Source organism: Pezoporus wallicus, unplaced genomic scaffold (genome assembly GCF_028554395.1).
Source record: "Pezoporus wallicus isolate ANWC-B61680 ecotype Strahan unplaced genomic scaffold, APGP_CSIRO_Pwel_v1 contig_10810, whole genome shotgun sequence".
Lineage (NCBI taxonomy): Eukaryota > Metazoa > Chordata > Aves > Psittaciformes > Psittacidae > Pezoporus > Pezoporus wallicus.
The window spans coordinates 179,178-205,445 of NW_026642731.1; the positions used below are offsets into that span (position 1 = coordinate 179,178).

The following is a 26,268-nucleotide window of genomic DNA, read 5'->3' on the forward strand; positions in this document are numbered from 1 at the left end:
GTTTCTACATATTCTGAATAGAACATAACTGATTAGAGAGAGGAGTCTTTTTTGGACTGTTGCTGTGTGTTGGCAAAGCCAGTGATTGACAGCCATCTGTGGGCTGCTCAGAAAGCCAAAATCCAGAATGGGAAATCTGACTGCAGATAAGCAGACATAATTCATACGCTAACACTGTTGTGTGCTTAGCAGAGCTCAACTGCTTAGTTATGGCAGAGCAGGTTGAAGAGCACATGCTTTGAGGCAGAGCAACCCCACAGTAGTAGTCTAAAAGAGAACTTTGAAAAGCACTTCAGAGTGAGTGAGAGTGAGTGTATTTGGTAGTGCTGCAGTCCTCCAAAGAACATGTCACTCCAGTGTCAATAAGACTTCCTTAAACCAGTGATATCTTATTCACCTGTTAAGACTTCTCAGTTGGTCTAAGCAAGCCCCACCTCATTCCTTTTTTTCCCCATCTGCTCCTCCAAATGTTTATAGGAAATTATTGCAAACTTTGGGGACTGTGATGCTTACTCTAATAAACAGTCTGGCCTTGATTTTTTTAATCAGAGACCTTAAAAAGAACAACATTTTGCATTTAGAGCTTTATCCTTCTGTTGGATAAAGGAATAAAATAAAGGTCAGTGTTGGCTCCTTTGCCAGGTCCCCAGTGTCCTACATCAGCGTTTTAGCAGCACAGTTCTTTTGCCTCATTAATGGCTGTACATCACTTTGGTCCATTTTTATGACCATAACAGCATGCTGTGTTCAAAAAGAAACAGCTTTATAAACAAATCCTAAGACGAGGCATTTCTTTCATATACACTCTAAATCACAATGACAAATTCCAGGACTCTGTACTTGGATTATTTTAGGGCAATAAAGCTCAGATACATGTGTTCCTAGTGGGTTCCAGTGTCATACTGTGAAATAAAACTGAGCAAAATTAAAAGGAAAGCTGAGGAATTAATGTTAATTCTCAGGATTATATTTCCTAGTCTTGAAGTTAGTCAAACTCTGTAGTAGTAGGAGTCTTGAAAGAGAAGTTATGAAAGACTTGAGTTTATTCAAACGTAAAGTAGAAAAAGCCAAGAAAACCCCACCACAACCAGTACTATCCAAATGACAAGTAAGATGTATTTTTAGAGAAAACCTAAGCACAATTACTGATTTTAAAGTTTGTTCATGTCAACAAGCAGATGTGCTTGTATCTGTTGGGTGGCCCAGTCTATGAGCTTTTTTGTGCAGGAAAATGGCCATCTGGGTTTAAAGCAAAAGAAATAAAAAAAGGGACTACTGAAGACCCAAACTGGGTCAAATTGAAAGGGAGTGAGGGAAGGTCTCAAATAGTATTTAAGCAATGACTGTAAATATTTTAATTAATAAATTACTAGTGGAACTTCTGAATTTGCAGTTATTAAAAACAGTGGTATTCTTGATACTGGATTAGCTCTAAAGCCTATAGAATAATAAAGGAGAAGTTGTATCTCATTTACTATGCCAGTAATTTTATTTTACCATCCTTGTGATATTTAATACCGTACTAATTAATTACTGCCATAACTAATACTGACTTCATCTGCCTTAAAGACTCTATAGGTTGTGCCAGCCACCTACAGATGGAGATTTATAAGGTGAGGGAGGCACCTGCCTTGCAGCATCAGTGGAGTGTTCAGCCAGGAGCAGCCCCACCTGAGGTACCCCCACAGCACCACCACTAATGGTGCTGAGCCCAGAGAGGAGCGCTTCTGCTGCGGGTTAGTCGGTGATGAACCTGCTGGCCCCAGACATCAGGAACCCACCTCTGAGCTCCTGCAGCGTGCGCAGGGATTCTTGTATTTCTTTGACTTGTTGAAGAAATCCACGAAACAAATACCCCAGAGCTAAGGTGGGTATTACTGCCATTTCCTAGATGCCTGGCAAAGTGACAGCTCTTTCAAGACAGTGCAGGTTTACTGGTGACTTGTGTGTGCTGCCACCTCAGTGTAGTGGACTTCAAGATACGGATTGGTTATGCCTCCTCTCATGCTCCCCGTACTGCACCTGGCATCCATTTAATTGCCAGCATAGTTTTGGTCAGTGTTCTGGAGCAACAGCCTCAGAAACACCACTTTTTCATGAACTGACCTGCACTTTTGAATGATGAGTAGCACAATCCATGGTTTATTCAAACATGAACATCAAGAATGTCTTCTGGAGTAATTTTCACTTCAGCCCAGTGAGAAGCGATCTCCCGATGCTGCAGAGTATACATTCCATAATCCTTCCTAACATTACTTCATTTTACTTACTGTAGCTTTCAGGTTTTTGATTAACTCTTTTTACTAATGCCCTGTTATGTACTCTGGAAATACAGAACTATTTAAGAGGAGAAACTGGGAGTGAAAGATTTTAAAGGAAACTTCACAAAGGAAAAAAAATCCTGTCTTATAACCTGATTATTTGAACAGATGTAGTTTTTAAAACAGGTCAGAAGAACTATACTTATTTATGTGGAGTGGCATATGTGTTTTCGATCATGTTATTATATATACAAGATTTAAATAAAAATTATATTGTTTAAAATGGGACCAATATGCTGGCAGTTACACAGCTACTCCCAGTTTACTGAAAAGAAATCTACATTATTTAAAATCTTTCAATATTTAAGTAGTCTTTAATACAGTTATTGAGATGTATTAGGGGTGCTTCTAAGTTAAAAGACAAAAGGAATCATGTATATAATGTACTTTATTTTTTTCTTGTTTGAAGCATTGTTCTCCATCCTGTCAGTATTATCCTAAGCACGGTAATTTTTCCCAAATTACTAGCTGAAACACATTGAAACATGTCAGCAGTCTCAGGACAGACATACGGTTCTTTTGGAGTGAGTGCCTTAACATGATCGCCCAGCCCCAGGGAGTTGGAATTGCAGCCGGTGCAGGCCAGGGTGTGCAGGGGACTCACCATGACTCTGGTTCTCCACAGCCTCCTTTGGAACAGTTCCAAGTCAGGACATCCTGAAGCGCTTTGCAGTGATGTACATTGTAGAAAATAAAGGTTTGGGGGTTTTTATTTGTGATGTTGTTTGGTTCTTAGCTGGCTTTATTTTATTTTATTAACATCCAAACCAAGTGAAAATCTAAAATTAGTCTTTTTCCATTTGGATTGGTAGCTCTTGTGATTTTTTTTTTTTTCATCTACACTTCAACACAAAATGGTTTGTGACAAGCTTGGAGATGCAGATTGTTCGGAACCCTGTTTCTTCATTTTTTATCCCTTCACTCACAGACTGCTAATTCTGGGGAAGAACCGTGGTTTGTTTTTAGCTCTTACCTATTTCCTCTGACCTAGAGCAACCTGTTGCAGGGAGCTAGGACAACCCACCAGTCACTGGCTGTCAGATGCAAGGGTTGTTAACCAAGTGTCTATCTGTACTGCAGCCAGAGCAGCAGGTCATTATTTCAATGCACTTTTTTGTTAATTTTGGAGGAGTTTGGACTCTTGCCATTTGCTGTTCCAAAAAGCAATGGGTGTTTCTTTACTGAATCCTCAACTTAAAATGTACTTAGCATTAGAAGAACTGTAGGAACCCCACAAAATAAAAAGAACACATAGGCCAAGGTCCTTGCTTTGTTTGCATCAGTTCTGCTTAGCAGAACTGCAGCAATCTTACAGCCTGTTCAGGATCTCAGCCCAGGCTTACACAGTCACTGTAAACATTAAAGATGCGTAGCAGAGCAGCTAAGGGCATTTACACTGTGCACTGTTTTCCACTGAAATGTATGTGATAGAAGTTTTTATTATTAAAAGTTGGTTTATATTCTAAGGAAATAAGGTATGATCTTATTTTTCTGTTATACCCATTAGTTCCTTAGCTCTAAGTTCTTCTGATCAGTTTAAGTTCTGCTATTTGCATGGAGCAATGAAGAGTTAACAGTTTAAACTGTAAGGGAAAAGTGGGTTTTGCTGTCAGTTCAATCTGGCATTGTAGAGCTAAACTCTTCCTGTTTGTGCAGTGTTGGCCACAGATGTGGTTTCACTGCAGACTTCCTATTAACATAGACAAGAAAAACTGTTTTGATGCTGTAACACGACAGGGTTTGAATGCAATACTGGAAAAAAACAGGTTTAGGTGGAAAATGCAGGTAGGCTTGTACATTGCCCTCTCAAGTGAAGAGAGTCGATAAGCACTGCAGGATTTCCATGGCCAAAAGCAAAGTGAGAATCAGGCCCTCCACACTGAGCAATTCTGATGGCAGATCTGGAGCATCTGATACACTGGAAGTATGGAAAACAGTCAGATGGAGAAAATGGAAACTAGCAGCGTGATGATGAGGTGTGTAAGCAGCTGGCTAGAGGAGAGGAGGCAACACAGGAAAGAAAGAGGGGGTTGGGTGGCAGCTGCAAGTGGAATTTCTTTTCTGTCAGGATTGTAACTGAATTTGCTTAGTACCTGGAGCACAAGTACTGTGAGACTGGGGCTGGTGTTAAGCTGAGAGGCACTCATCTGGATCCAAGTGCACACAAAAAAAAGCCTGGAAGACTCTTCACACTGAAGGGGATGAAATGAATGGGATGAAAGCTGACAGTACAAATATGAACTCATGCCCTTGAAGACTGAACAAAGTATTTTGCTACATGTCTTGTAATTGATAACAAAAGAGCCTTGATTATAGATGATTCAGATGCAATTTGGTAGCTCATCCTGCACTAGGAGACAGATTTCCAGTGGGGATGAAGATGATGATGAAGATTCAAGCCACTGTGCAGAGGCCAAAGAGAAACTGCAGTTGCTGGATGGTGAGGACAGATACTAAAATGGTATCATCAATAAAGTGGATACAGTTCTGGAAGATGAGACCAGAAAAGCTTGATTCATTAGCCTGAGACACAATAACAACTGATATCTTTATAAGAAGAAAATGATGAGAAAGGTAAAGACAGTTCTATCTGATCATAAATACAGCCACAAGGAGAAAAAGGAGTAGAAGCAAGCAGGGAAAAATATTGTCTTAAAATTGTTCTGGGCCTAGAAACCTTTTTTTTCCCTATCAGGCTCTGATGAAGAAAGAAATAACATTGACAAAGGAGCTTGTACAAGATGAAGCAGCAGTGCCTGGTGCTGCAGGATACTGGGCGGCCCTTCCCCATCCAGCCCCATTTGGCTACAACAGGAATTGTGCATGGGCCCCACTTTGTCTGATGTTGTCCATGGCATTTGCAAAGGTATGAACTGCCATTCACATCCTGGCCTTGGCTGTCTATTAGCATTAGTCATTTTCATATTCTAGCAGTCATTTTCAGACTGAAATAGTGGGATTTTTAGATCAGAAACCACAGATTTAGACATGGATACATCTTCTTTCCATTTAGAATAAAAAACATTGGAAAGAAAAATCCACCTGGACTCTCGCAAATCCTTTTTCCTCTGTCACCCTGTCTTATCACCAAATAGTGCTGATTCGGGAATATTTCCTAGTTGTAAAGCAATTTTAAGATATAAACTAGAAAGGCTTAACAAGAGTGTCAATGTAAAGATAATTTGAACCATTCCTACAGCACGTGCATTGTTTCATCTGTCATAACCCTTGGCATTATAGCTGCCTGACACCTGGCTATGGTTCAGTGGTAAAAGGGCCAAAACCCCAACCTCTAACCCAACAAAGGGCTCATCAGACCAGCTTATTCACAAATGCACATAGGCATACTGTTAAGATATCACTGATTAATCAAATTGCCCAGTACAATTTGTAACTAAACCTGGTATTTGTGTAGCACAAGAGCATTCAAATATGAAGCTCAAATCTGCCATTCAGCAGAGTCCATAGTAGCTGATCATCTAAGAGGGAAGAAAAGCCTTCAAACAGCAAAGGGAATTTTACAATTCCCTTTTCATCCTGGCTGCAGTCTGAGGAGGGAACTGGGGAACTACTTTCTTATCACTGGTATTGTGAAGATTCAAAGGAGAAAAATCATACACGGCTTTGAAAACTGTCAGTGCTTTACATATACAATACAGTTCTAATGACTTGAAAAACAGGAAACTAGATGGAAAAAAGGGTAAACATCACAATAACATATGTAAAACTCTCTGCTTCTAATTCCCATAAATATATTAATTAAGAGCACTTGGTATAAAGAACAACTGAAGTACTTGCTTGGACCCATTTCAGGATTTAGAAGGACAATGCATTAATACCATGAAGGAAACTAATTTAACATTAGTTTTCATTAGCAGGGGAAGAATAAACTCATGTGAAGTTTCTTCAGACTCCCTCATCTTCAGCAGTTCCAGGTCCCTGAGTTAAAGAATATCAGAATTCAGAACATAAGTAAATGTTAGGTGAATACCATTTTAAAAATATGGCCTTGGCAAGAAGATACTCAATGTGGATTTCAGAGAAGCTCTGTTCAGGTTGTAAAGTAATTGATAATTCTCCTATCACACAGTTTGGCATGAGGAGAATCCTGTTTATTTAAGGTCCTGCTAATTGTCAGCATATACTCTGAGAATCAGGCTGTGCTGCACAGTTGCATTCAAGTGTGCCAGAAGAAAGATCTGTTGGCAGCTGGACCCTGATCAGCTGGATGAGTTTGCCTTCGCATTGTGAAGCCTACACTGACTTCAAAGCAGAATTAAAGACAAAGGACCTGATTATCTTAGAACAGTAGGTTTGCTTTTTGTAGTGCACCTTTCAAAGATGTTTCCAGATGAGCTAAGACCGTAAGATGAGATTCACTGCACTAGCACAACACTATAGAACAAACAAATAACTTGTTGCATAGGGCTGCAGAAAGGCCTTCATTTTTTCTCATTTACAAAGGGGAGGCATGGCCACAGTAGGCTGACCATTGGTTAGGCCAAATTTAAAAGGCTTTTAACAGGTAACTGATGATCAGCTATAGAAGCTCAAGTAGGACTGCTACAGCATTACTGCATTTACAGCTCATTTTGCACCTAAGATCAATTACCTCATCTGGGCAGGGGGGGCAGTGCTGAAATGTATAGTTTGTTTTTGCGTGAAACAGAACTTCCAATGGTTTTAGGGAAATGTTTCAGAAATGATATTTTTATATCAGTTTATAGGACTGGCATTTTCAAATGTTTTGTAAAAAGAAAAAGTGTACAGAATATTTGAGAGGGTTTTTCCAGTTACGTTTGAGGGACTCCAGTGTACTAATAGTGTTACCGTTTTCTTCATGTTTCTGTATTTTTAACTAAGCATGTGTATCCTGCATTAAGATAAAAGTCTTAATATAATTTGTGCAACTTTTTGCATTGTACCATCTAATCCATGTGGTCCTTTTAGCACTACTGGGCTGTGTTTGGTGTGCTGTGTGCTCTGTGTTTGTCAGAGGTGAAATGAAGCCATTCAGAAAACACTGCCCAGGTGGTCACAGCAATGTGTCTGCTGTCAGACAGGATTCAGAGCACTCCTCTTAGGTGTGGAAGGTTGAGAGCTATGTGAACTGGAGACATTTCTGTTGGGCTATTTAAAATATTTGGGCTATTGCTTTAAGAACTTTTTGAACTTCAAGAAGATTGAGAAAGTAAAAAGAAAACTACTTGATGTTCAAATCCTCTCTGGTTTTGTGGGATACAGGACAATTAGAAGAGCTCTTTCCTGCTGTGTACAAACTGCATTCTGCCTTTGCAGGACATAAATTAAAGATCTAGATCTCTTTCCCTTCCTCTGCAAAAAGAAAGATAAAAACTGGAGCCAGGAAATGCATTGCTGCCTAGCTGTGCAGCTGAAATATCCCTTGACGCTGAAATGGGTTCCGAGTTTCCTCTGAGAGCATTAAAACTCAGCTTTATATGCTCCTACACTTGTTCACAATCCCCCAAATGGTTACAACTATCATTTCCATCATGTATGTGTTGTATCACTGCATCCAGCAGTTAGAATGAGGAAGTTCCACACAGCCAGCCAGGCATACCTGATCGCCTTACTCTACCCTTTGATGATACAACCAGCTTGTCAGTGCTATCAGCTGTCTTTAAAAGGGGAACTCTTAATTTTCCAATCTATCCAGGGGCTTACACTGGGGTAGACTTTCCATTCACTGAAAGACTCAACCAAAGAGATGATATATCCATACCTGAAAGGGTTCAATAGGTTTCTAAGGAAGAAAAGAGTAAGAGTTAAATCCATTCATGCCCCTGACCAAGATAGATACTATGATTTGGGCTTCCTTCTCTTCACAGCAAAAGAGTGTAACAAGTCAAAGGAGAGATTCAAGAACAGTTTTGTTTGTAGCTTCCTCTGCAGTGAAAACCGATCTTCTGGTTTATCCCTTTATTGCATGTGGAGATACATTTAGTTCTCAGCCAAAATCACCCTGTTAAATTCCCTGAATCCCCAGAGTCTAGTAGCCTCAACATTGTTATAAAGCAAGGACAAGCCTCTTAAGTTTTTAACTGTGGTTTGATCTCCACGTCACTTGTAAGAAACTTCAAGAGGTGCTACTCAGTACCTCCTGAACAGAAGACCTGCTTCAGCCTTGAAAGAGTTGAATACTTGACACCAGGACAGAAACCAAAGAGAAACAAACTAAGCCAACGTGCCATAGATAGTAGCAATAATGGGTTACTCTTCAAGCAATGTTTCACGCTGAAGAAAATGACAGAGAATAAGGCAGTTAGTGAATGTCTAACCCTTCTCGCTAACACGCTGTGCAGCACTATGTGGTCATGCCTCAAGTCTGAGGAGATATTACTCTATTTCAGAGGCTACTTCTACATAGGAAGAAAATCACAAAAATAAGGTAAATGAGCATAAGGAATTTGAATTAAGAAACAGAGACCTCAACTAATAAGCTTTACCTCCTGTGGGTAAGGCAGATCATGAAAGGGACACTGAAACAGTCTTACAGAGTGCAGTAAGATCCCTAGCCCAGTGTTCCTGAACACTCCAAGAGCCCAACATTTCTCATGTCAGTAATCAGCATCATTTTTTATAAAGTTCCTGTCCTTCCCCTGGTAAATCTGACTGGCTTTCTTTCCAGCCTGCTTTCTCCTTTGATCCTCATCACCCAGGCAATCAGCTAGTCACTAGAAAAGGAATTAACTGCCTGTTTACTGGAAATCAATTGAGATCTCTGCATTTTTCCCATTTACTGTTCAGGCGAGATGAGGGGCATGGACTGGGACTGTGCCAGTTCTTTTCCTTAGAATCTTAACAGCATGTTCAATAGGCTTGACTCATACGCTGTCCTGAGCAAAGAACAAACAGCACCAGGGAATCTTCAAACAAGAACATGTGTTGGTACTCCCAGTACTAATCCCATCCATGGCTTACACTGAAGTGATAAGAAGTAGAATTCTGCTGCCAGAGAACAACAGGGCAAAAGAGTAAATAGTCCCTGTTCAAGCAACAGGTGCTATTTTGAGGTCTCTGACACCTCTTTCTCCTTGTATAGCCACCAGTAGCAGTGGCTCCTGCTGCTGCTGCTGCTGTTGGGAGTGCCAGGGACCAATGCTGAAGCCCTGCTGACAAAGTGCACAGTGCGCTTGCTGTCTGCTCTCAGCTCACCAGCTGCTGCCATCAGCTGCAGGGAGACAGCTGCAGCCCAGCCAGGCCAGGGCACCCCAGGGACCACTGGCTTCCAAACTGGCCCTGTAGGGAAACCTGGGATTTAAATCTGCCAGGACAGGGGCTGCCACCTCCTGCAGACACAAGTACACAGGAAATTTGGGAGGAAAACACAGAAACCTGTGCTCTTTGCCCAGTCTCCACCTGTGTACTACATTATGATAGGCAGTTTTTCCTACAGCTAACATATGGCCTTAATCATCAGTGTTACTCCCAATTTTCTTTTTTTTTAATTGTTGTCCTGGGCTCATCAAAAGGCTGGAGTGCTCTGCTGTGATTAACTGTCTCCATCTTACAGATAGCTTTCTATTAAAATAAATGTCTGTCTGTCTTGTATGGGTTGTTCTGTTTTACACTGACAATTTAATGAACATAACATGACTTCCCCCTGCTAAGCAATAAATAACAGTTACTCCAGGCTTATCCATTGCTGTCTACACAGCTCCAGTAAAACACACACCGTTTCAGGTCACTGCATTTGAGAGAAAGGTGATGTTTGGACAATGTGTTTGCTGCGTTGAACATCTCAGTTCCTATTTTCAGTTGTGTTCCCTTTATCCCAAGGCCTAGTGAATGGCTGACAACATTCTGAGTGGGTACAAAATAATATGTTCTCTATGGAACAAAAAGAATAAAGATTACCTTTTTTGCTGGTTTTTCTTCACAATTTAAACAATTGGTTGTTGAAACTGTAGTTCTGTTGATTCTTCAGTCCTGGAAGCTGCGTCCAGCTCTGCCGCGATTAAGATGGATTCTCTGAGGAGCAAAAACATGAGAAGGGTGAAACTAAGTATGATAATGTGGGCTAAACAGGAAATATTCCTAAAAGTATTAATGGAATTCTTACTCATTTGTGTGGTGAGACATTGGAACGTGTTGCCCCATCCTTGGCAGTGTTCAAGGCCGGGCTGGACAGGGCTTGAATCAACCTGGTCTAGTGGGAAGTGTACCTTCCAACCCAAACCGTTCTGTATTTCTATAAAATATCATTGATAAAATGATAGCACAGTCCCTTAGGTAGAGTCCTGATCACCTGGGATTTAAAAAGCACACAACCTGACTGAACAAAATTGAGTTATTGAATTACCTACAGGAACAAGAGGTTAAACCCATGGGTTATACCAGTCAGTATGTTACAGGATAGTTATAATAATCCCACTGGGGCTTAAGATCTACTAATCTTAAAAAAAATATTACTGATATATTAATGTATTTTTTTTTAATCTATCATATAGAAACACTTAACCATTGGGTTAAACGCTTTATAGTTATATAGTGAAAGGGTAGTCCTTTCCCAAAGGAATTTACAATCCAAAACTTGATCAAGTTTTTGGAGGGTGTTGGCATTCGCCCCAGCTCCTACCACAGGAGGCCAGCTAGCGTAGACAAACTAGACCAAAAGAAAACTGGCAAATCCAGGCCTACAGTTGTTAGGCTGCATATTCCAGGACCAAACCCTGAACAAATGGCTCAGTTTCTCTATTTCCAGCTTGACAGGAAAGAAAGCAGTAAAACTCCTGCTCCTGACACTTCTAAGCTGACCTAAACCATTGCCTCTCCTGCTCCAGTTTGTCTCAACCAAGCTGCTGGTTTGCTTTAAGGAACTCTGCGATTGCCAGTAATTAAAGGTAGTTAGCACCTCGCTGGCTTGGGTGAACAGCAGAGGGTTACAACTACTTTTCCAGTCAACCTGGAGCAGCCAAGCTGCTCTAAATAGAGCTGTTTTTTCTAGAAACTCAAAGCTCTCTCGGAGCTCTTTACCAGTCCCTTCTGGTAGTCATGATTCACTGTTTGAAAAATACTTCTCCATGCCAAAATCATGACTCATTTTGTAAAATGTCAATTAATGCCCTGCAGAGTCTGCAAAAAATAAAAAAAAGGTCTGTTTTTAATGAATTAGGAATAAAATTAGTAATTAATGTTTGAATCCAGTGATTATTTTCTTGATCCTGCTTAAAATTAAATTTGGTTGTAAGCACTTTGAAGGCAATGAGCAAAGACTCATTATTATTTAATCAGCTTTAAATGACTTACATAATTACTTACATCAGTGACGTATTTTCATCTTGAGATAATTAAAAATAATTAGTATGGCTTTATCCCAGTTTTAATGTGCAAAATCAAATTCATATTATTAGTGGGGCTTGAATACTTGCTTTTTTGATGGAATTTATCTGGAAATTATTGCACAGAAGTTAATGAAGCTATCACACGAATGCAGCACTTGGAATGGATGCATCATTTATTTCTGATCCCATGTGAAGTCAGTTCTGTTTTATTTTAGAGGAGATTTTAATAAAGTTTTGTGAAATAGAAGCAATTTTATAGCTAGAGCAACACATAGTGTGTCTTGCTGCAAGAAATAACAAGCTTTGGGTCCTATTCTTTTCCTACTCTGGTGTAAATCAAATGTAGATTCCCGAAATTTGGTGGAATCACAATGCTGTAGAGCATACATAACCCAAACCCAGCAACAACCAATGGGTTTGAGCTGAGCTATCTGAAAGGTTTTGTGCTTAAGCAGGAAGGCAAAATTAGGAAAATAGTGGAAGCATTTTTACCTTTTAAAGCAATCTAAAAGGCAATTTAGTTGCCTTTAAAAGCAGTTTAACAGATAAAAAGGAGGAGCCAGTATAATGCAATTAGCCAGAAGTGCTTTATGGACTACATTTATTATCATATCTCATTAGAGAATTACAGGAGGGTTTTGAGATGCAGTCTAGAACATGGCTGTGGTTCACTTATTTTTATAAGGAGGAGATAATTACAACCTTCCGAACATAAGTTTGCCAACCCTTAGAATCTTTGGGTTTTTCACACCTACTTCTTAAACAATCCTCATTTACCAACATCCTCCTCTAGCTTTAGTGGTTAGTGAGGGCCTCAGCTGAATTTCTGCCACCAGGTAGTCAACATAGGGCTGTATTTAGTGGTACTCTCATATTTCATCTTGTATTACACATACTTTTGACCACACTCCCCAAAGATGCTGCAGTGAAATAAACAGTTTCCTCCCTTGCTCACTAAGGATATTATCTCTATTGCCAGTCCTAGGAGGGCCTCTCACCTCCTAGTCTGTGGCTACCAGCTCTGGGCTACAGCACATGCTGTATCTGCTGCTCCTCTAACTGCAGTTTCTGACTAGCTTCCAATAATATTGAAATGTACTGATGCCCACAGCATCTCTCTAAAGTAAGAAACACTGTTTCTCAACTGCACAACTGGGAAATGAGAACAAGATCTCACAGACTTCATTCTGACATGTCTGCATTAGAATTGTCAAATGACAAAAAGTAGTTTTCACACTGGATAGGTGTGACCAGCACTGCACGTCTCAGATCTGTCTTGGGACCTGCCAGGCCTTGTTCACTAAGCATTTGAAAAAAGGGATAGATAGGCTTGTGAAAAAAATGCAAATTAGAAAATGTTTTTCTGAGTAACAGAATCCAAAGGCAAGGGAACAGAGCTGCAACAGAACATTGCAGGAGTGAGTGGCTGAAGTGATTAAACGGCAATTAAAATTCACTGTCAATAACTGCAGAGTACTGGTCACACAAATGAAATGATGAGGCACTGGATGTACAAAGTCAGGTTTTAAATGTGGTCCCCAAGCTTTGAAAAACCTTTCAGAGTTTTGTGGACCATTGCCTGGAAACATTAGCTCAGAGTTCCATGGCAATCATAGGGAAACTAGAACAATAGAAGTATTAGAAAAGAAACCATTGCAGAAAACCTCATGAATTGCAAGGTGCCCCTGAGACAAACACTACAAGAATTGTTCTTATGGTTGAGGCCTCTAAACTCTTTTGAAGAACCCTGAGAACCTGCATGCAAGCAATATGTCCAGTGTTATACAAGAAGTTTCTCTTGCAGCATGGAAATAACTGTGTTTCACGGGAGCCTAGGCTTTCTTTGACCATTGAACCATCCTTACTTTCAATTCTGTGACTGTTCCTCCTGCTCTTCCTTTCTGTATACACCCCAGAAAGCTTCTTGTTAAGTAGCTCTGGGCTTCTCTCTCCATCAAGTGAGTTTCCTTTAGTTTGGGGGGTTCTACCCATGAAAAAATGTCAGCAGTACTGTTTAGAATCTGCATTAACTTGATAGTTAAGGCCAGAATCTGATCTCAAAGAGATGAAAAAAAAACATAGGAAGCCACCTATTTTTAGCTTCTTTCCTCATTACTAGATAAGGTTTATTCATGGATACATATAAATTCTAAAATACATTAAATCTCACAGAAATATCTGTATTTAGCAGCAGTAAGTAAAAACACAGCTGGTCTCAACAGCCTGTTTCAGACATAAAAGGAGTCAGAGGGAAAGAATTTATGACAAGTAGCCACAACTTAGAAAACCACAGTCCCACTTAGTATGTCCTCTTTTTGATAAAGGTTCCAGGAAACTTCCCGATTTGAAATTAGTAATGGAATTAAAGCTACAACTCCAGCATACCTCTGCATTAGCAATCCGTAGCAACTACAGGGCCTGTGCATTTACTGGCTGATAAATAGCCATTGCATGGGAAGAAATATAGAGGAGGTAAATTACATGGCAAGAGAGCAAAGGACAGAATAAGACTCATCTCTTTTTCAGCTTGAAATAACTTCTGCTGGGCCAAGCCACCTTGCTTATGGCTTCCAGTAAGTTGCTGGTAGTCAGCACACAGTTTGTGCAGGAGCCTTCTCCTCCTAAACCAGCCAACTACTAGCTAAGCACCAAAGCTGTGTTCTTATCACAGTTGGAAATATACTTCTGAATTCATGTTTAAGGAATTCATAGAAGGACACAAGCACTGTTGCAAATTAATGCCTTATTAGATACGAATTTGCACTGTCAGATGTTGAAAAATGGCAGGGGCTGTGGAATTAAAACTAAACAACCCTATTAATCAAAGACATTTCCAGCATCTCTTTACAATTATGCTGTCCATACCTCAAGCTGAAAGGAGAATGCATTAAGACTACTAGGCTAAGTTTTCAACACTGGCTGGAGTAGTTGGATCCCCTAAAGAGAGAAAAGAAGTAAATATTGAGATAGCTCCACCAGGATAAATTGGATGGGTTTGACAGTAGGACATTTCAAAAGATTAATCCCTGTAGCTATACACACACACCTAAAATAATGAGCTTTCTGAAAGAGATACATAGAGAACTTAGCTTTCCTGTGCAGAAAGGTTCAACAGACCCTGTAATGACAAAGCAGGCCACTTAGTTGTAACTGCTTTAAACTGGTCTTCCTGGTGATACTCTTTACTGCAGCTGAATGACACTCAAACAGGTATGAAATTGTTTCTCACCTTTGAAAGCCACCAGAAATGAAGGAAATCCCTTCCAGGCTTGCTCTCTCCAAATAAATTTTCCCCATTTATTAATATGAGTAAGAAGCAAATAATCCAGGAACCACAGGAAATAGGTTTCGGAAAGCAATTTTTGATCGATACAACTCAATGATCACTACTAAGGGCGATTATTAAAAATGAATTTCACTGGTCATCTCTTTTTCCATATTATGCCATTCACATGATTTGTTGCATAAAATCTCTCCAGTAATATTACTTCCGCCCACCCCCCATGGCTCATCTGGAGAAACCGGAGCTGATGGACTACTCTATGGGGAGTCTCTATAGACTCCCCATAACTAGCTTTAAACATGGTTTCAGACAGTCCAGCCTGTAAAAATCTTCAAACATACTGAGAGGTTCCATGTGTGTCTCAAAAGCAACATACACGGCAAACTGCCATCTGTGTAAACTGCAAAATCTCTCAAAATAGATCTAAAAGACAGCACAACCCTCTACTCCCACTCCTTCCACACTATTGTCAAATACACTCAGCACAACCTGAATGTATTCATAGGAGTATCACCAACAACTAAAGTTGATACTAGCAGGTGCTGAAACGTAATGTCTTTTCCATACACTCCAACTACATTAAAGTGGCAGAGGCTTGGGACTGTCAAACTATTCCGTTATTGATTGGCCTTTAGATAGAGCATTAGTTTCCAGTTTCTCACTTTAACCCTGCGTTCCATTAAACTCACTAGAGTTAGCACTCGCAATAGACTGCATGTTGAAAGATTAAGTCAGATGGTAAGACTAAGTGTACAACCTGTGCTCTCTCTTACCAATCGCTGTAGTTCATCAATTCTTGCAATAAAAAAATAAAAATGAAGAAAGGTAAAAGTCTCAGCCAGAGCAGGGTTAAAGGGGATGTTGCGTTTTAACCACCTTCATTTTAATTCCCCTTTTTCACAAAACAGTGAAGAGCATGGGACTGCCAAAGGGGAGACTGAGGCATTCTCTCATTTCCTGACTGAAAGTACCATACGAGATGACTGCTTCACAAAACCATGTCAGGATGCATTATTTCCTGTTTAAGCTTGCTTCCTCACAGGAAGAATGATCATTTGATATGAAAGTCACTTCTAAAGGATCAGTGGCTAATCCTACAGATGAATCCCATCAACAAGATCTAAAAAGTTTTTGGCTAAGCCTTCTAAAATGTGTCTCTGATGAAAGCAGCGAAAGTACAGTCAGTATAAGGGGAAGGAAAATTTGGCTCCCTGCATTCAGCTCACCCTGTATACAGCTGTTATAGGTCCTGCAGTAAGTGCTGCAGTATGGTTTAATATGGGATGCTGTAGAACAAAGATGAAAATATGCCAGCTTGTAAATGAATAAATTCTTTTTTTGCTATTTATAGTTTCTTCACAATCCTCTAGCTTATATGGAAGAGATTTTTAATAAATGTCTTTGCAGAACCACAAAACATCATCACTTTATACATACATTGAGGAGAGGTTGGCATCCACCCAAGTGATTGACATGTCCTGCAATACTGAAATCCTTAGCTCTTGTTTAGTCCTTCCCTAGACAAAACTTCTACAGAAAACAGCAGATTTTTGTTAATTTAATTTAGTTCCCTAAAAATCCCTTCCTTTGGTTGTAGGTGCTGCTTAAACATAAGGTCAAACAGGCTGGCTGCCTAAGAGCAAGGAAGGGTACACAGTGTACATGGAGAGCCACTGCTAGATCCAAAGAGGTCCAGCTGCAGGGTTCCAGCCCCATCCCATGCAGTTTGGCTCTCACCCGACTTTTCTGTGAGCTGAATCAAGTTGCTAGCTCAGCAGAAGCCTATTCATTCTTTCACTGGTGTGTTTCCTGCTCAGTTAGCAAGCTGAATCAGCTCACAGCAAGGTTCAATGCATCAGTACAAGGTGATGGAGGAAAGCACAGAGTGAGGAGTGGGGGAAGCCGCCTGTCCTCCTTTGAGCAGAAGTGACCTGTTGTACTGCCTTCTCCATACTGTGTAACTAACTCCACTCTGAGATACTTTAGTTACATCTGGTATTCAGCTTCCTGCAACTCTGGACACAGACGTACCCAAGAAAAGATTTTCCTGGTGGCCAGCTGAGGAATGCAGCCACAGGCACTATGACTATGAAGAAGACTGCTGGCAGGTAAGAATGTCAACTATTGCCAGGGGCTGACCATCACCTCCCTAGCTGCAGCTCTGGGCCCTACATCTGAACAAATGGCTCATGCCAGCACTTCTCCCAGTGAAGTTCAGTGTGAAGTTGGAGGACACACTATCCCACCATTGACTGCTGTTTGGTAAGCACACAAAGTCTGTGATAAAGCACTCAATGAGCAGCTGGCTAACCTACACTGTCAGCTCTGCCTGTACCTCCACCAAAGGCATAGTGAAAACTGTCTGGTAACACCCATCATCTTTTGCATACTGATCACAGCCTTCAGTTTTAAACCTCAGAGGAGGGGAGAGGAAGATGAGGAGGTTAAGCAAGGTGAAGGACCCCATGAAAAGATGGAAATGATGACTTCTTTTTCAGTATAAAGGAACATGATGGCCCTGTACTATTTAGAGATTTAGAAAGTATAGTCTTGACAGTAAACCTGAAGGATGAAAAACATCCAGATGAAAATCACTGCTGTCTCCACTGGGTTCATCCTTTGACTAACAGAAAAACCAGGTGCTGTACAAGAGAACAGGAAAACAAGTGCAATCTTTCACTGACTCCCAGCTCAACAAGATTGGCAAGTGTTTTTCTGAAATAAAAGATCAATTCCCAGGCCAGAAGTGGAATCATTGGCAACTTCTACCATTGACAAGGTCCAGAGAGAAATCCTTTGTTAGCGGCACTACATCAGATCAGAACACATCTTCAGATGCTGTCAGTGAACCAGAAAGCAGGCAGAGGATTACACAGGGGGGTTGGAATAATCTTAGAGTCTCTGAAATGAGTGCCCTGCTGGTCTGCTGAATGTGGGCAAACCCCGTGATTAAATCTGCTATCACTCCTGCTTTGCTGTCTGCTCTTGTCAGGCTTTATATCAAAGACAGATCAAAATCTTAATCTGCATTAATCTTGTACGTCTGTAGAGGATAATTAAAAAAAAAAAAAACAAAACTTACCAGGATGGGTTTGACTTTTTCCTAAATTATTTCCTGGTGACAGGCTTTTTATAATTATCTCTTCTGCTGCATTTGTTTTTTTCCTGTACTATGGAACATTTGGCTAATGCATACGATACAAACATGCACATCTTCAGGGCATAACAAAATGCTCTGAGATCATTTGTTTACCAGAAACAGTTAATGGGATGAGCAGAGGCCTACTGAGCATGGGAAAAGAATTCCATAAATTACTCTCTGCTCTTGAGGAAGTAAGAACATGAAAATCATTAAACACAAAATCCTTTACCCTTAAGGCCCCATAGACAAGGTGGGGAATGAAGAGCTACTGCACTTCATTGTAAATATGAATGGAAACCATGAATAATGAAAAATAAGATTGAACATTGCTCCTAGTCTTCTTGTAGAAAAGAACTGGACAAAATTTTTCTGGCATACGGAGTCCATTGAGAGCACTGAGGAATTAGAGCACCGAAAGGATGGGAACAAGCACAATGTTAACCCAACACTGTGCAAGGCTGCAGGCACCTGGTTGCAGGCTTGAAGGATTATTTTTGCTTGTCAAAGACAAGCCAAACTCTCAAAATGCTGTAATGGTACTTTCAGCTTTGCCTCCTTACTTAACAGTATTTTCCATTCACCACAATATACAACACATAGTAGCATATAGAAGATAAACCTTTCTATTTTACTGGCTGGCAGATTCACTCCAAAGCTATACTTGAGCAGGGTTTTTTAATTAATTCTGTCTCTGAATTCAAGGTCAGAATGAAGGGAACCTATTGAAGGTAAAACTTAGGAGTGATCATTCCAAACTCATGTTTGGATAAATAAATATAGAAGATGGCTTACATATATGCCAGAATTTTCTGATGACAAAAGATCACAGAAGATATAATCACATCAAGGAATAGATTCTTAGGGTAAACATAAATGCCTTATAGAAATGATTCTTTCCAGTAAACAAAAGGCAATCATTTTGTTCCCTTTCATGTGCAGTTGGCAGCAGTATTATTTAAACAATAAAAAAAAAACAAGGCACTTACTGGCAATATATGACTAGTTGAGAGGAACTGATGACATTCAGCTGTGCCTTTAGCCATTCAATCCAATAGACTTTTAAACTCTTGAATGGCCTGCGCTGAAACAGTCACTTCAGGAAACAAAAATAACAGTTTAGTCACAATTTATGTTGATCTATAGCATACAGACTTGTTGTCGAAGAAGTTTAAGACATTGTCTAATGAAAGAATGTGTAAATTGTCCTCCTTTTACAGAACAGATAATTGACTTGTTGCCACTCACCAGTGGAGACAAGACCACGTGAACACCACTGATGGAAGCATGCCAGGACCCGTTGGACGAGGCTGCCAGCCTACGATGAGTTAAGTTCTCTGAATGGTCACATAAATAACTGGTATAATAATAAACCTGCACTAAGTCCATGGAGATCCGCATTGAAAATCCCTGCTTCTAGGGACCAGGTGACTGTACGGCTCACGAGAGGGTGGAGGGGTTTCGTTATTCCCCGCCGCTTGACCAGGAGATGGCGGTAATTCCCTTTGCATAAGTAGGAAAGCTTGAAGAACGTACTCCGAAATACAGGCAGGGCGTTAAGGGGAGGGGGAAGAAATTCAGAAAACGGCTTGCTAGAGCTACGTGAATAAAATTACATTGCAGATAAAGGAATAGAGCTAAGCTCCTGTTCTTGTTTCTGTGACTATTTTTACTATTTCTTTGGTGTCTAAAAGAAAGACAAATTATTGGAAAGATACGCAGCTCCCAGAGCTTTCACTGAGGTAGTATTTTTAGCACTAATCACATCTGCATATTGCAGAAAGAACAACACATTTCTAGCTGGCATTCAGCAGCTGTATGTTAATGTTATTTGTGAAAATATGCTCAAAAGGCTGCACATTAGATAGAACCTGAATATGCAAAGAGACCACCTTCCCCCAGGCATCTCCACAGCGAAACGCACAGTATTCCTGTACCATGGCTGTGACTATAACCACACAGCTTAGAAGCACCTCCTCCATGCTACTGCCCTTTAGTGTTGTACCCCTCTTCCCCCCTTACAACTTTACAGACAGAGCACACCAAATATTGAGCTACCCTTAGAGCGTACCCAGGGTACATTCTGTAAATCCTCTTCTGTCCCCACTGACCTTTCCACCCTACTCACATCACTCCTGAATCTGCCTTCTGAAGGAAGCAGTAGGAATTGTGTGCCTACGTGTGAAATTCTTACTCTGTGGCCTACAAAAAGCATGTGCACAAAAAATTATTTTGAAATGGTTTATTTCCCTCGTTTTGCTTAGGTTCTATAAATATTCTACAGAGGAAATATCCAGACAAAACTGCTGAAAGATACAGTGAATTTGGTGTGGCTACTCAAAGGTATTAATGATAACCACATTTCAGAATCATATTTATTCTGGAAATAAAAGAGCTATAAATTTATTAAATCACCATGACAGATCCATGTGTGGTATAATTGATGCTGCCCCATTAATCTCAATCCAGAAGATAGATGCTGGTTTTTACCAACCAAGAATCTGGCAGAATGAATGGACGAATCTAACAGTCCCCCTTTGTCTATATAGAGTTAATATCTCAAAGGTAACGATGAATGTTCCTGGCAAACAGCTCACAGAAGCTCCCAAGAGAGACATTTTTGCATCAAATATTCATTACACCATTACAAATACACACTACCAATTAGTTAACAATGGGCTGTCACTGTAAGACAAGGTTAGGCACTTGCTGCAAATCATGTCTTGTGGGCTTTACAAAACTTCTGCAGGACAGATGATGTAAGGACAGACTGGTGGAATAGGACCTTCTCTGCATCTTTGTAATTTCACTTTCTATAGGTATGGATGACTTCAGTGGTCTGACTGAGCCATGCGACTCTGTTGCCATCTGCATCTCAGAGAAAAAGCATTTATGCCTGTCTTGTCAGTCTAAATTCCTTCTACTACCTAAACAGAACAACTCCTTAAGATGTCTTTTTGCAGGCTGGCATTAGCTACTTCCATTATCACCCTATATATCCAGTCACTTCAAAGTTATGGCATCCTTCAGGCTTACATTGAGGCACTGCAGGTAGGACATCCTAAGTTCAACAGCTTTATCCTGGATCATGCTATGTCAAGAAGGTATTCTGCAAGTAGACACAAGCATACTCTGTGTGTGCTCCAAGCAAGCCGGCTGAACTTCATTTCAGGCCAAGAAGCTGAAAATTCACATTAGCACAGCCTGGAGCATGGTGGAGTAAATTCACATCACCCAGAGGGTAGAGGGTAAGTATTGCAACTCTTGTGCATCCACAAAAGCCAGTCCAGTTTTAGCTAGCTGTGGATACACAGACTCTCCACTTAGGATTTCTCTTTATCTTAAGGGGCAATGAAGTTTATTGTGATGGCTACAGACCAAACCTGTCTGAAGAGACTGTCAATGCGTTCAAAAGAGCTAGATGAGAAATGGTACTGAAAGGGTCTTTGAGAAAACTTTTGAACAGTTCCATTGGCTTCAGAAAGATTGCACTAGCATTTGGGTAGCTATTGCAATCTGTCACTAAGGAGAGTGACAACTGCTATTTCAGTGATAACATCTAATTAATTGCAGCCTTTAGTCTCTTAATGAATTGAAAATGTATGTCAACACTGGGTACCTCAGTGTGTCACCTGGATGGAAGCACACTGCCACGGCATAAAAGAAAACATCACAGAAGAGGTTAGCATTCTATCTCCATTAGCCTTTTATCATCCTGTCTTATAGCAATCCAAAGACAGATATGACAGACTTTGCATTAATATTTACTTGCTTTATAGTGTATAATCATATGCACATCAAAAAGTGTTACTGTTAAACATTACCGCACTATTTGATCAAGAGAAAAAGTGAAGACTTTTCTCCCATTAGCCAGTATTTACCCAAACAGTTTACTTTCAGGAAGAAACTTCTTAACATTCTTTGTGTACTGCCCTCCTATAGCTTTGCTGTCAGTATTATATATTGATATATATAATAGTATGATAGCATTGATTGTATATAGGTTTAATTTATACTGTAACCATGTGATGAAGTTTTAAAGATTCATTTCTTCAGTGCCAGCTTGCTGGGTTTACCCCCATATAGTCACAAATTCAAAGAAAATGCAAGGCTATTAGCCTGAACAGACCAAACAAATTACTGGTTTTAGTGAGAGAATTGGTTAGTTCCAACAAATACAGGTTACATAGCACAGCTCAAGTCTGTGAGATCATATGACTAGCAGGCAAAATGACAAGGTCCAGAAAATCATTGACCACTGCAGGTTTACTGCAAACTACTCTGCATATATATGGTATATATTAGTGATGATAAGCTTGAGAAGTTGTGTTTTTGTTGGACATGATTACTATAACTGGAGTAATATGCCACAGTGACAGTAAATCCTGTTTATTTAACTTCAATCTAATATTTGATCATGAGAAGAAACTACTTCACAATGTCTTACCTAGTCTACCTCTTCACGTTTTCCTTTGAAAACACCGATTTTCTTCCTTTTGTCTAATCAAGACAAAGTGATTTAAATTTTCCAATATTTTGTAATCTATTCCCCAATTAACAAGCATAATTCTCCTTTTTAATTTGCCCTTTACAAAAGCTAAGCATTTGCAATTTTGGCCACATACCTGCTTGCTGTCTCCTTCCTTAATCCTAGTCAGAAATCATATTTACAGCAACTATATATTCGTAAAAGTTTATGACAAAAAAACCCAAGTCCCACTAGGGTCAGTGATTTCAAACATTGGTCAGGACAGCTGGCCTTGAAAACTACTTGGTATGTCATTCAATAAAAGGACATCCACTGCCATTCACCCAGAAGTTACAGCTCCTAGAGTACAACAGAACATGTAGTTCCCTGCATCTGGAAATCAGAATCAGGCTCACGCTCAACATCAATTTCCTTCCATCCTGACTCTCAGCTGATGTCATTCCAACCTGCGCATTGGCATTGGCAAATGTGTCCCTTTACTAACCATTCCAACTTCTTCCAAATGGCCTCTAATCTTGTAGGCTGTCAAGCCGCAGGATAAATAAAATCTGTCAATAGACATAGCTTCAGCATCCTAAATCCCTCTGTAATTCTCATTCCAGTCAGTGTCACAGTAATTGCAGTTTCATATGATCAATATCCTAGCCCAAGTACAGTCCTCCATCTGCATAAATATTTCCTGATCTGTCTTTTCACCTAGCCCTGGGAGATCAGTAATTGTTTTCTATTATAATTGTTTTACCATTTCAGTCTTTACCCTTAAGTTCAAGGTGTCTCTGAGTTGCTATCCATGTGAATGTTATTTCATTTTCAGCATAATGTCTTTCCTCATTTAACCTGTCGTATCTCCTTCTCCTTCCTCAGTGAGAACTGTGTGTCCTTAAACTCTGTATCTGTAATGTAATATTACAGCCTATTTCCTGAACTGGCCACATTTCAGTTACTCCAATTACACCAGATTTGTCTTTAAGCAGCAGATGTCCTTGTTCTTCCAATCTTGTTTGCTGTTTCCTTCCCTGCCTCATCATGCCCTCCAGCACACAAAGCATTCACCTGCTAAGCAGTAAACAGAAGCTGATCTGCCTCATTCAAGCATTTTTCATACCTGTCTAAATGGAAGAGGGGGTTGTTTGGCAGTTACCTCTGTGAGAAACACATGATCTTAGCTCAGACAGGGTTTAACCTCAGTTTCAGCAATAGGAGGTGCTCAATGAAACCCTCTAACACAGACAAGGCAAAACAGCATTACACAGGAAAATCTTTCCCCTATTTGCAGCTCTTGTAAGCTCTTAGAGAGTCAACACTTTTCCTATCCAGCAGGAGGTCTGTATATCAGTTGTAAAAGAGCATCAGTATCAGCTCCTGGCCACTAGTTGCTAAAAGCTAGAACATCAGCTCACCTGTGAAAAGACAGGTCCAAAACTCATAGATGTCTGCAGAGATTTTCACTTTCAGTGTTTCTGGATCTCCAAGCCAGGGTCTTTGCCATACAGCCTACAACACAGGTATGGAAATAAACAGCAAAACCTATGTTTGCAAGAACACCATAATACGGTCTTCCATTGTCCTCAGGCTGGAACAATTAGAGTTCATCTCTCACTCTGCCTTTATTCCCCAGGGGATAGGAATGTAGTTTATATTTTCTAATTTACATCTCCAGAAAGCCTAGCTGTACTAGTGCTGCAAGCCTGAACACCAGAGGCCACTCTTCCTGCTCTAGGGAAATACTTAGCTTAACACCCAAGCTCATCAGTGTTAGTCATAAAAATGGCATAAAGATTTGCAGCTCACACACTCACTACACATTTGATTTCATTTTTATTTTACTTGAATACATGCATTGCATATGCATTAAGCAGGCTGTGCCAGAAGCATCATTCCAGAAACACATTTAACTCGACAGCCTGCTCAAGTGGAACAGCAGTGTTACGCGTTAGATACTGGACTGAAAGTCCTACCAAGGCAGAGACTTCCAGTGGAAGCTTTCCTTCCCCTCTCCAACCCAAGAACAGGAATTGGTATCCTCTAACTCAGCTGTGAGTAACACATCCCCATGCTGGATTCCAGTGGATGGAATCAGAATACAACAACCCAGATAAACAACGATTTTGTTTCTCAGAATATGCAAATAGGAGTAAAACTATAATCTGCTGTCTGCAAGCTCAATAAAACCAACTCAAGCTGTCTGTGTAGACTTGCTCTCACTGGCATTAATTTTCTGACCTACCATGAGTTATGTTTAAATTTATGGTCAAATCACATTCAAATTACAGAGCAATGGCATGTATGAATTTGTCCTTCAAGAATTTTGTTCATATAAAAAGTACATTTTGTGTCCATTTCCTTGCATTAACAAAAAACAAAAAAAAGAAATAGAATGTTTGGCATTTTTAAGTGCCTACAAATAAGTTGAAAGGATGCAAAAAAACCTCCAAACCCATGTTAGAAGCATGATTAAACATTCTGTAACAGAAACATGTGAAGTATCAGTGGCATGAGACACTTCCCAAAAAAGCATCAGAGGGTTTTCATTGTGCCATCTCTGAGGGAACAATAAAATACCCCGAAGCCCTGAGAAAACAGAGTCAGGTACATGACTACTTAGTAACTTGAATTCAAGTACAAGTGAAGAAAGAATATTATTAGCAATACTTTTTTCCTCTACTTTTCACAAGTCTAACCAATTTCTAGGGCTGAAGAGGAGCATAAGTTAGCAAGGTCATGGCTACAGTGCATATAAAACATCTAACTCGTATTAGCTCTCCGGTACTCTATAAATGGTAAATGATCCTCACAGCTCCCAGGCTAAGTAACTAGCCCAATTTTACAGTGGCAAACTGCCAGCTCAGGTACCTACTCTGACATCAGGTTAGCTGCTCGTTTTCACTCTGCTACCTAGATTGAAGCAGAAGACACCTTGCCTTGATGAAAGTCAGATGCAAGAGATGGAAAATAGCCAGGCCTGAAACACCCATCTTTCTGCTTATCCACAGAAGAGGAGGAGGAGATGAGAAATTTTATTTTGAGAAGCCTGCTGTGGAGCACTGTGCTGTGCCCCTCACCAGCAGTGAACTCAGCTTTCCTCTCCTCTATTTCGTTTGTCAGACTTGCTGCAGAGACGAGGGACGTTGCAGTGGCACTGCATTTATATCATTACACGCATAACAAAATTCTCTCTGAAGCACCACTCTGCTTAGAGCAGCACAACACCCATCTGGAACAAGAAAAGCTCGCTACTGGTATTTTTGTTTATGCCAAATACCAAAATCAGAAAGACAACAGTACTGCACCCAAAGCTGCCCTGACTCCAAGAGAACCTTGTCCTGTCCCCTTAGCTCCCCAAGGTACATGGTTCAGTGGAGGTCTCTGCAGCTTCCACGAAGGTTATCAAGAAGCAATTTTATACCTATTCATTTCCAGACTGCATCCAAACCAAAAATTCTCATGGAAAGATTTCGCAATCCTGCCTTAATGGCTTATAATGGCCATTCTTAGTCCTAACTGACCAGAAAAAAAAAAAGGCAAACGTCACTTTTACTTTAAGCTTACAAGTATTTTCTGTTGTTAGAAAGGAGATGTGATTTCCTTCCTTAGGATAGGTGGTTTCCCTGGTTTCCTGGCAAGAAACACATATATTTACAATACTAAACTCTTAGTCAAGTATATGTTGCCAAACATTCGTGTCCTAGAAATACTGCTGTTTCCGATTAGTTATTACACCAGCTATGCAT

At 40.2% G+C, this 26,268-nt stretch overlaps 1 protein-coding gene across 3 annotated transcripts in view; it reads left to right on the forward strand.

Moving 5' to 3' along the window:
* The window catches only part of PREX1 (phosphatidylinositol-3,4,5-trisphosphate dependent Rac exchange factor 1), a 150,814-nt gene extending 147,774 nt beyond the window's left edge, over nt 1-3,040 (forward strand). For all 3 annotated transcript variants that reach the window (XM_057432139.1, XM_057432140.1, XM_057432142.1), the window contains exon 40: nt 1,570-3,040. In XM_057432139.1, the coding sequence (XP_057288122.1) occupies nt 1,570-1,612 (43 nt within the window). In that variant the 3' untranslated portion in view covers nt 1,613-3,040. The remainder of the gene's footprint in view (nt 1-1,569) is intronic.
* Nucleotides 3,041-26,268: the final 23,228 nt, after the last annotated feature.